This window comes from Leptopilina boulardi, unplaced genomic scaffold, assembly GCF_019393585.1.
Source record: "Leptopilina boulardi isolate dan_hultmark-lab unplaced genomic scaffold, ZJU_Lbou_2.1 LbouV2_38, whole genome shotgun sequence".
NCBI classification, from domain to species: domain Eukaryota; kingdom Metazoa; phylum Arthropoda; class Insecta; order Hymenoptera; family Figitidae; genus Leptopilina; species Leptopilina boulardi.
In genome coordinates this window covers 8,667-19,939 of record NW_026137951.1, presented here as the reverse complement: position 1 = coordinate 19,939, position 11,273 = coordinate 8,667, and the positions used below count along the sequence as shown (strand labels likewise).

Here is an 11,273-nt window from a genome sequence, read left to right as displayed (position 1 = left end):
TTTTCCTCTATTTTTCAACTTTAAAAATTGGATTTTTAAAGTATTGCAAAAATATGGGAAAAAGATTTTGAAAGAAAAAATCAATTTTCCTCTATTTTTCAACTTTAAAAATTTGATTTTTAAAGTATTGCAAAAATATGGGAAAAAGATTTTGAAAGAAAAAATCAATTTTCCTCTATTTTTCAACTTTAAAAATTTGATTTTTAAAGTATTGCAAAAATATGGGAAAAAGATTTTGAAAGAAAAAATCAATTTTCCTCTATTTTTCAACTTTAAAAATTGGATTTTTAAAGTATTGCAAAAATATGGGAAAAAGATTGGAAAGAAAAAACCAATTTTCATCTATTTTCCAACTTTAAAAATTGGATTTTTAAAGTATTGCAAAAATATGGGAAAAAGATTTTGAAAGAAAAAATCAATTTTCCTCTATTTTTCAACTTTAAAAATTTGATTTTTAAAGTATTGCAAAAATATGGGAAAAAGATTTTGAAAGAAAAAATCAATTTTCCTCTATTTTTCAACTTTAAAAATTTGATTTTTAAAGTATTGCAAAAATATGGGAAAAAGATTGGTAGTGAAAAAATCAATTTTCCTTATTTTTTAAACTTTAAAACCTTGTTTTTTAAAATATTGCGAAATCATTGGAAAAATATTGGAAAGAAAAAATCAATCTTTCTCGATTTTTCAGCTTTAAAATTTTGATTTTTAAAGTATTGCAAAAATAAGGAAAAAAGTTTGGGATAAAAAAAATAAATTTATTTCATTTTTTTTAATTATTGCAAAACTAGGTGACAAATAAGGTGCCAAAAGGAAATAATTTTTCTCATTTTCTTACTTTGAAAATTTTGTTTTTTAAATAATTTTTTCTTAGTTTTCCAAAATTCTTTTTTTTGAGAGCACTTCAAAATATAGGAAATGCATGGAACCAAATATAATTTTTTTTACATTTTTGACTTCTAATAATTTTGTTTTTTTAATTATTGTGAATCTACGGGAAAAATATGGTACTAAACATGTTATCTCATTATTCCACTTTTATAAATTTGTTTTATAAAATATTGCAAATTTTGTGAAGAAACATGATACAAGAAAATTATTTTTCATTACTTTTTTTAAAATTTATTTTTCAAACTATTACAAAAATACAGTAGGAATATGTAACAAAAGTGAATAATTTTTTGCATTTTAAATTTATAAGTGAAATTCAGTTTATTGGAATGTCTAAAATTGATACCATTAAGTATAAAATTGATAACAAAATTTTAATTTAATTTCAAACTTTGCAATTGACTTTGAAAAAATAAGTGGAAGTTACTCTCTAAACCTGAATCAGTAAAATTCCACTGAAGATCAGTGAAATTTGACTGAGAATCAGTGACTCTTTTCTCGCGATTTCAATCAGTGAAATTTCCCTGAAAATCAGTTAAAAATGACTGAAATATCAGTCATATTTCACTGATATTTCAATCATTTTTAACTGATTTTCAGTGAAAATTCACTGATTTAAATCGCGAGAATAGAGTCACTGAATCAGTAACTCTATTGAAATCAGTCAAATTTTACTGATTCAGTTTTAGAGAGTAATATAAGATTATAATTTTATTAAAAAAACTTTTGGAATTAATATTTTATCCATGCTCAATCTTCTTCTTCAGCTTCTTCACCACTCTCATCATCTGCTCTTTCATTGTCTTCTGAATCGCTATTCTCTCCTTCATTGTTACTGTCACTTTCTTCTTCATCAGTATTATCTCTTATAATTTTTCTGTGACTTTCGTATTCTTTCCTTGCTTCGTTGTTCTCTTTCTCATTATTAATGTCGTTATTTTCTTCTCCTTCACTACTATCTGATATTATTTTTCTGTTATTCGCATATTTTTTTTTTCCACCGCTTTTATCTTCTACACCATTCTTGACATTTTCACTTGTCATATTTTCATTGCTCTTGTCCTCAGTCCTTTGCTTTTTGTTTGTTTCTTTTTTTATATTCTTTTTGATTTTATCTCCTTCTTTCTTAGGGTGTCTTAATGTGCCGCATGTATTATTAATGACTTTTATCAAATCTTCATTTGTGAATTCATCTGGAACCGTTTTCTTCCTCTGTACGTAAGCTGAAAAATAAATCTATATTAATAAAATCAGACTTATGTCTATACATTGCTCAAAATTAATTTTTCTTGAATAGTTTATCATTTTAAGTAATGAAGATTCCAAATATGCCAAAAATAAAAATTTTGTCTGTCTGTCTGTACATTTTTAACAGTAAAATTGAAGAATTTTATTAGAATTGGTAAATTAATAATTCTAAATCTTAAATATGAAATTAGATATTGTAAAAAAAAATAAAAAATGTCTATACTAACTCTTTGAAATTAACAATTATTATTTCGTTGTCAAATTTTTCAATTAAACAAATATATTATTAATATTATTTAAATTAAACTAATTGTATACTGACACTCTACGTTTCATTAAAACTATAAAAATTTAATTATTTTTTTAAATAAAATAAATAAAAATATTTTTAAAAAAAGCCAAAAGTTTAGAGGGGTCGTTATTTTACATTATTATAACAATTTTTAATAATTTGTAGATAGAAAAAAATATTTTGTTTATTTACCAATATAGGAAGTGAAAACCCTTCGAAAACGGGTACGACAGATAGTTATTTTGTAAATATTTAACATATTTTTGTACAAGATAAATGATGAATTGCACTTACAGAGAATAGCAATTCTAATGTCTTCAGGAACCGCTGTATTCGATTTGCTGTGCCCTAACGCACACATTGTTTTTAATTGCTCTTTCTTTATCAATTCAAATAATAGCAATCGAGCTAAAATTTTGGGTTTATTTTTAAACCTGTTAATTAATATTAACTTCGATGATTTAATATAAACTGGTATCCCTTTTCGGAGTTGAATTAGAGGATCTGAATCCTTTGAATCGGCCTAGAGACAGAACAGAAAAATATTAGGTCGATCATGCATATTAATATATATATATATATATATATATATATATACTGGCAAAGTAGCTGAATCAATGGCTGATGAAGTAGCTGGAAAAGTTGGTGTTAAATTGATTGGTAACGTAGCAGGCGTTTCAGCTGAAATTCTTATCTTTAGAAACTCTGTCATCCTCTCAAAAGCGACAACTGTTTCCGGTGTTATGACTTATGAAAAAAAATTAATAGATTTACAAAAGTTTCTAATATTACATACCTTATTATTTATAATACAACACCATATTAATTAATTTTACCTAAATCTTTAAAAAACCTCTCGTAAATACAATTCTCATGAGGTTTCAAAGATCCAACTCCTCCAATGCTCCCATCATTCTCACGAAATTCAAAAACGTTGACAACTTGATCGCATCTATCTTCTTGAGCTACATAAAAATATTTATTATTATAAAAGTGACTTTTATATGATTAAAATATTCTAGGTGAAGCCAATGGCCAAAAGCCAGATTGGAGCAGGTAATGGTAAAAGGTAAATTATGTACAGGTCCCCATGTAAAAAGTTCCCGAGAAATTTTCGTGACTCTTCCGTAAGTCTCCCAAGAAATTTCCGAGAATTTTTCGTCAATTTCTGGGGAGCATCTCCAAGAATTTTTAATATTAATTCTTTTATCACTCCCGGGAATATTCCAGGAGATTCCCGAGGATTTATCGAAAGTGACTCCCGGGGAATTTCTTAGTCTATTTCCTGGGAACTTCTTCACGTCTTTCAAGACCTTGAAATTCACTTAAGCATTATATTACAAAATATATAAAATAACATTTATATTAACATTCATACATAGAAAGAGAATCGGAAATAAAATAATTAAGGTGGTAAAGTAGTAGTAGTAAAGTAGTATATAACACAGAAAAAACTTGGACTCATTTTTATTGCAACTCAAAACGAGTCTATGTTAAATGACATAGAACGTGGCGCCATCTACCATACTCGTTTTTGATGCGTATCAAATTGAGTATGAAATTCATACTCACTTTGAGAACAAGTTTTTACAGTGAAAAGGTCAAAATAAAAGAATTGGAATCCTCTATTGTACAATATGAGAATTTGTAAGAAAAGAAGAACAAGAGATTCTTCAATTAACAATTTAACGAAACAATTGAAGAATATTTAAATTTTAATTTATTGACTTTCAAAATTATTATTTTTATGAGTGTACCAGAAATAGCTGATGAAGTTGTTCCGCTCATATCAACTCTAATCTTCTTCGCTGTGGAACAATTGATTATTTAATAACAAAAAGAAAAAAATTATTATTACTTTATATTTCGTTTCAATGATTTGATTTGATTGAATTAATCAAATTGCTTTACCTGAATCTTGATCATGATCTTTTTCACTTAAAGATCTTTTTCGAATACCTTCAGTTTTTAACATGGGTCCAAATTTGTCAACATCTGCTTCGATTACCATTTCTGATATATAAAAGAGTATAAAATGTACGCAGATAATAATTTATATGGGACGCAAGAATACTCTTCACATTATACTTGTAAAAATTTTTTAGTTTTTAACAGATTTTAATTTAAAAACGCAAAAACACAGAATTACTATTTAGTAGAATTTTATAATGGAGATTTTATATTGAACTATATTTTAATGTCGAAAAATTTTTATTTAACTGAATTATTATTTAACAAAATATCCATTGAGATTCAATTTTGTATATAGCATATTTTTTTCGTTTAAACAGGATTTATATTTAGGTAAAATTATATAAAAAAGCAACTTTAGTTTAACACAATTGTCCTTTAATCAAATCCCTACTCATCTTAAAATTCCCTTAATAACATTTTGATTTAATTAAATTCATATTTAATAGAATTTCTAATATCTTGTCTAATTTTCTAAACGAATTTTCATTAAAATATTTATTAATTGAAGAAATTATTATTTATATTCAGTAATAATTAACTGATATTCTACTTAATTAGATTTTTTAATTAGAAAATTTTCATTTTACTAAAGTCTCATTAAATAATAATTCTTCGGTTAAAAGTGTAGTTAGGAGTAAAAGTTTTCGAGTTAAAAATCAACTCCAAAAGGGAGTTAATCAGTTAATTAACTCCAAAAGCATTAACTGCCTCAGCATAATTCAACTCATAAATCAACAAATCCCTTCGGTTTAACTCCGAAAAGGGTGTGAATTTGATAGAGTCCCAAAAGGGAGTTAAATTTTAACTCTCTTTTTTTACAATGTAATAAGTCTCTTGTGTAAAATTCTGATAAGTTGAAATTCTATGTTTCTTAATTCAATGCCATAAAAATTCCAACAATTTTAATATGAGGAGTTTTCATGCTCTCCATTTATATGATAATATCCCAAGCAAAAATTTCTGTCATATGCCAATATTAACAACAGGCGCAGTATTGCACCAACACTGGCTTGCCAACACTTGACTTGCCCGTACTGATCCAGTACTGGTATAAATAAAAATTCGGTACTGTGCCAGTACATTCTCATTACTGCGCTAATATTGTGTGGACAGTATTGGCAAACCAGTACTGGATATAACACCAGTACCACACAAAAAATTGCGTTGGAAAAAAATTAGTGATTATTTCCTTATAACTATTCCATTTTTAGATGAAAATTACAAACTTTTAGTTTAAAAAAAAAAAAATATTTTAATCAAAAAATAGAATATGTGAAATTTGAAAATAATTTTTCTTATTTGTATAATTAAATTGAATTATAATTAAAAAAATCTTTAATTTTAATAATTATTTATCTTAATATTTATTGGATAATAATACAAAAAATTATATTTTCTATTAATTAATAATAATAATAAAAATAATAATAATAGTAATTCAACAATTAGTCTTTAATATTAATAATATATTACTAATAATAATAATAACAATAATATATTAATATTTGAATAAACGTTCATTATTATTAACAAATAATAATTCGAAAACTAAAAAAAATGAATAACAGAAAGAAATATTAAATAAATAAAGTGTTTCAAAAATTATTTTAATAATTATTACTATTTACTAATATTCAGATTATTAAATGACAATTGCTCACAAATTTGTTTAAATTAAATGCTTCAAATATTGTAATTACTGGTTCAAATAGAATTTGTTCAATTTGAATGAAAATTATTTGATTCTGGTAAATATTTATTTAATAATAGACAACTTTGCGTTTATTTATTGCAACAAACGATTTTTTTCAGAGTTGAACCTATATTATTTTCAATAAATTACACAAGTTTTTAAGAGTGGTTGTTCATATGAATTTATTTAATTTCGAATTGACTAATATTGGCTAAGTTTTTGCTTCATCAATTAGTAAAAAAAAAATAAATTATTAGTAGAAAATAACTAATTATTAATAGAAAATAACTAAGAAAATAGTTAAATTTCATTAATTATTAGTGGAAAATGACTAAACAAGTAGTAAATCTCAACTAATTATTAGTAAATAATTGATTATATGAAGATAGTCAGACTATACTAATTATTAGTAGAAAATAACTAATTATTGGTAAATAAATAAATAAGAAAAAAGTTAATGACTATAACATAATAGTCAGACTATACTGATTGATTGATAAGAATTATTAAAATTCCTATTCTATGGCAGTACTAACACGCTAAAATAGAAAAACCTTGTATAGAACATATTCTAGTACTGGCTGATTACTGGTTAGTATAATTGTGCCCATACTGGCTTGGGTAATGGAAGCTGTACAGAATCATTATTTGATGGTATATCATTGTTGATGGCAATACTGGCCAGTAATTGCCAGTATTGGCGCATTACTTCGCCTGTTGTAAATTTTTGCTTCGGGAGTTATTTATTTTTTGATAGTAAAACATAAGTTAATCGTCAATACAGTTCTATTTATGTTAAAATTAAGTAAAAAAAAAATATGAAAACCAAGGAAATAAAGAAATGTTTCGACCAAAAAGGAAGAGAAACAATCAATAATATTGTACACCATTATTATAAAAAAAAATTTTTTAATTTAATTTTAAATTATTTTTTTTTTAAATTTTAATTATTTTTCTTATATTTGAATATATACCTTCAGAATGTGATGGTAAGATTGAAATTTTCTGCGAAATAACTTCTGTTTTTGTTATTTTTAATTTGTTATTTCCCTTTTTAATTAACGATTTCGTTGGTTTCTCTACTTTGTCTTTTTCAATTAATTTTGAAAACTGCTTTTGAAACATTTTTTCTGTTGAATTCCGCATTTTTGTCCTCAATAATTTGTTTGTCTTGTTTACTAATTCTTCTTCATCTTCTGGATCTTTATGTTCATTCATTATATTCGAAGATTTTACGTGAACTGTAAAAAAATTATTATTAATATTATTATTAATTTTTTTTATCACTAAAAAAACTTTTTGGTTAATGAATCTGAATTCTTGATAAATATACCCTTACTACTTTTTTATTATAATTACAATAATAATTTAATACAATACAGAATGCCCAGCTGTGAGAGAAGTCAGAGAACTTTTTATTCAGCAAATTTGATGAAATGTGAGAGAATTTTTTTGAAATATTAAAAGATGATAATTTTTTATTTAGTTGTATTATATCGAATTATTAAATTTTATTAGGGTATACTCAATTTTTTTTATTTATTAATATTTATTAAGAAGTTTTTAATTTAAGATAAAAATGAGAAAATTACTTGATTCGTGATGATTTTGAGCAGGCTCGGAATTTTTCTCTCTTGAATTAGATTTCGATTTTTCGTTGTCAGCTGTAACAAAGTATCATAAAATAATTTGCAAAGAAAATAATTATTATAAAAAGACTTAAAAAAGAATTATTATAAATATTTAAAAGAAATAAATTTCAAAAAATTTAGAGAAAAAGATATTTTAAAAGATAATAATTTTATATAATTATCGAACTATTAAATTTAATTAGGGTTTATTAAATATTTTTTATTTATTAATATCTATGAAGTAATTTTTAATGTAAGGTTAAAATAATATAAATACTCTCTAAAATTGAAGCAGTGAAATTTGACTGATTTTTAGTGATTGAAATTGCTAGAATAGAGTCACTGATACTCAGTCAAATTTCACTGATCCAGGTTTAGAGAGTACTTCATTCGAGATTCTATATTTTCAAAGAATCTATATTTGATTTGAATGGCTGAGAATTTTTCCCTCCAGAAGCTAACCAGAACTAACTCCTCCAGAACAAACTATGCTATTAGTCCTACTTTGAGAATATATTATAAAATAATTAGAAAAAATATTAATATAAAAAAAAAATTCTATTAATTTTTTTGCAAAGAAAACAATTATAATAAAAAAACTTTATTGTGAAAAAATTATTTAAAAGAAATAAATTTAAAAAGTTTGAAAGATAAAAATTTTATATAATTATTTAACTATTAAATTCAATTAGGATTTATTAAAATTTTTTGTATTTATTAATGTCTATAAAGTAATTTTTAATTTAAGGTTAAAATAATATAATTACTTAATTCGAGATTCGAAATTCGCAAAGAATCTATTTTCGGTTGGAATGGCTGAGAATTTTTTTCTCCAGAACCAGACGATGACTCTTCCTTATCGTCTGTAAGAAATTAATTAAATTATAACAAACTATTAGTCTTACTATGAGCATATATTATAAAATTATTAGAAAAGATATTTCTTTTGGAAATAATAATTTAAAAATGAAAAAAAATTCTATTAATTTTTTTGCATAGAAAACAATTATTATAAAAAGACTTTATTGGGAAAAAATTATTTAAAACAAATAAATTTAAAAAATTTACAAAGAAAAAAAGTTTGAAAGATAAAAATTTTATATAATTATTCAACTATTAAATTCAATTAGGGTTTATTAAAATTTTTTGTATTTATTAATGTCTATAAAGTAATTTTTAATTTAAGGTTAAAATAATATAATTACTTAATTCGAGATTCGAAATTCGCAAAGAATCTATTTTCGGTTGGAATGGCTGAGAATTTTTTTCTCCAGAACCAGACGATGACTCTTCCTTATCGTCTGTAAGAAATTAATTAAATTATAACAAACTATTAGTCTTACTATGAGCATATATTATAAAATTATTAGAAAAGATATTTCTTTTGGAAATAATAATTTAAAAATGAAAAAAAATTCTATTAATTTTTTTTGCATAGAAAACAATTATTATAAAAAGACTTTATTGGGAAAAAATTATTTAAAACAAATAAATTTAAAAAATTTACAAAGAAAAAAAGTTTGAAAGATAAAAATTTTATATAATTATTCAACTATTAAATTCAATTAGGGTTTATTAAAATTTTTTGTATTTATTAATGTCTATAAAGTAATTTTTAATTTAAGGTTAAAATAATATAATTACTTAATTCGAGATTCGAGATTTGCGAAGAATCTATTTTCGGCTTGAATGGCTGAGAATTTTTCTCTCCAGATCCAGATGGTGATTCTTCGTTATTGGCTGAATTTTCCTCAAAAATAGCAGGCAAGTTTTTAATTTTTGACACTATATTATCCCTCGATTTTGTTTTAGCTGCTTTTATTTTATTTTCTTCGTTTTTAATGTCGCTCCGTTTTCTTCTTGTAATTTTCGACTTTTGACTTTTTTTTATGATGTAACCATTTTCATCCACATCCAAGGAATCTAAGTAGACTTTGTTCTCTGAAATTATTATTATTTATTATCTATTTTTTTTTTATTTATTATTTACTATTTATTTATTATTAGAAATATTCACTAGAACAAATAATACGAAAAATTAAATATTTCATAAAATTGGCTTTGAAAGATTCAATTTTAAAATTCTATGAACAATACTATTTTTTAAATTTCAATTTTACTCTTAAATTTTTTTTTAAATTTATTAATATTTTTTATTCTATTCCGTGATAAATTTTTTGTCTTATTAATAAAGAAATATTCTTTCATTCAAATAATTTTTAAACAATAAGGAAATTGAAAAAATTTTACCTCATTTTCAAAATTTTGCTTCTTTCTTTAATAATTTTACATTTTCGAATATAATTAAAATTTTCAATTTTATTTATTCTGTTTACTGAAACAGCAAAAGTAGAAAAATTGAAAAGAAAGAAAATATAACGGAAATAGAAGAAAAATAAGAAAATATGAAATAAAATACTTCTTCTATAATAAAAAGAATTATTTATTATACAAAAACGACACAAAAGAAATCAGACGAGAATAAATTGAGAATAGAAATTAAATTTTTTAAAATCGAGAGAGAAGTATAATACAGAAGAAAAATATACTGACCACTTCGTATAATGATGTTTCCTTCAAATTTTTTTCTCCCATAACTGACCACGACACTATCACCGACTTCTTTATCTTTCATTTCCGGCGTTTCTTCTAAAACTGTCCGGCTATGGTGATTTTTCCATTTAATCAATAAGAACATTTTACTCATTATATTTGACAGTTATCGCGTATGTATCACTTTTCGTTAGTTGCAGTTAGCTGTCATTATAGATCAGCAACTTCATTATAAAACTCACAATCAACTGTTTTTAAACAAATTACATTTTCATATAAAATTTGTTATGACAAAAACAGAATACTTTTATTTTCTTAGTTAGAAAGAGCGATTCAAATGTTTGAAATACCAATCAAATCTTTCTTCTGTCAGAAAAATGTGTCAAAAGCGATTCTAGAAAATATATCATTTAAAGACATATAATAAATAAATTAAACTAAATTTATTAAATTAAAAAATGCGAAGACGTTATCAAGATTTGGAAAATTATTCTTCCAGTCACCAAAAAAGAATAGCATCCTTTTTAAGAAATGTGGAATCTAGTGATACGGAAAATAATTCAAATTCAGTAAAGCAATAAAAAATTCTTTTAATAAAATTAAATTATAAGATAAATAATATTAAAGAAAATTATATATTTTACATTCTCAATTTAATTTGTAAATATTAATTTAAAATTATTAAAAACGATTATAATAAATTTAAGAAATAATTTTAGTAACTTGATTGTCGCATAATTAATTTAATAATATTTTTATCAGTTTTACGAAATAAATTTTGCAATTTATTTATTTATTTTTATTTATTCTCATGCAAGTTAATGGGCTTACAGAAATGAGAAACGATCTTTTTTACTTAAAGTATTAATAAATTGTTAATTTGAATTTTCATATTTTCGTTCGGAAATTTTTTATTTGAAATGAGTGACATTTATCATTTGTCCGTTAGATGTCACTCCTTTCAATAAATTGTTAAAATTGAAAAATATATTTT

At 23.3% G+C, this 11,273-nt stretch overlaps 2 protein-coding genes across 4 annotated transcripts; both read right to left on the bottom strand.

Moving 5' to 3' along the window:
• Positions 1–1,185: 1,185 nt before the first annotated feature.
• On the bottom strand, positions 1,186–3,366 carry LOC127288123 (uncharacterized). The gene is made up of 4 exons (XM_051315390.1): positions 3,265–3,366; positions 3,027–3,175; positions 2,723–2,951; positions 1,186–2,111 (listed from the first exon to the last, which is right to left on the bottom strand). Exons 2-4 carry the CDS (start codon positions 3,138–3,140, stop codon positions 1,639–1,641), a joined length of 816 nt encoding a protein of 271 aa, XP_051171347.1. The 5' UTR covers positions 3,141–3,175; positions 3,265–3,366; the 3' UTR covers positions 1,186–1,638.
• A 718-nt stretch (positions 3,367–4,084) lies between these two features.
• On the bottom strand, positions 4,085–10,848 carry LOC127287985 (uncharacterized). Of its 3 annotated transcripts, XM_051315153.1 has the most exons (8): positions 10,280–10,848; positions 9,371–9,667; positions 8,932–9,027; positions 8,494–8,589; positions 7,688–7,759; positions 7,070–7,336; positions 4,340–4,441; positions 4,085–4,236 (listed from the first exon to the last, which is right to left on the bottom strand). In XM_051315153.1, the coding sequence occupies exons 1-8, from the start codon at positions 10,431–10,433 to the stop codon at positions 4,106–4,108; spliced, it is 1,215 nt and encodes a 404-aa protein (XP_051171110.1). In that variant the 5' UTR covers positions 10,434–10,848; the 3' UTR covers positions 4,085–4,105. The 3 variants fall into 3 exon arrangements, with proteins under 3 accessions (XP_051171110.1, XP_051171111.1, XP_051171112.1); XM_051315154.1 differs by lacking the exon at positions 8,494–8,589; XM_051315155.1 differs by lacking the exon at positions 8,932–9,027.
• Between the last annotated feature and the right edge of the window lie 425 nt (positions 10,849–11,273).

Bases quoted from the DNA above. Each gene is read 5' to 3' on its own strand.
- LOC127287985 (XM_051315153.1), bottom strand. From the start codon at position 10,433: ATGAGTAAAATGTTCTTATTGATTAAATGGAAAAATCACCATAGCCGG. The intron at 7,337-7,687 runs GTAATTTTCTCA...ATTTTTTTACAG, and splicing joins TCAAAATCATCACGAATCAA to TTCACGTAAAATCTTCGAAT. The intron at 4,442-7,069 runs GTATATATTCAA...TTTATATATCAG, and splicing joins CTTACCATCACATTCTGAAG to AAATGGTAATCGAAGCAGAT.
- LOC127288123 (XM_051315390.1), bottom strand. From the start codon at position 3,140: ATGACAGAGTTTCTAAAGATAAGAATTTCAGCTGAAACGCCTGCTACG. The intron at 2,952-3,026 runs GTATATATATAT...TTCTGTCTCTAG, and splicing joins TTGATTCAGCTACTTTGCCA to GCCGATTCAAAGGATTCAGA. The intron at 2,112-2,722 runs GTAAGTGCAATT...TTTATTTTTCAG, and splicing joins CATTAGAATTGCTATTCTCT to CTTACGTACAGAGGAAGAAA.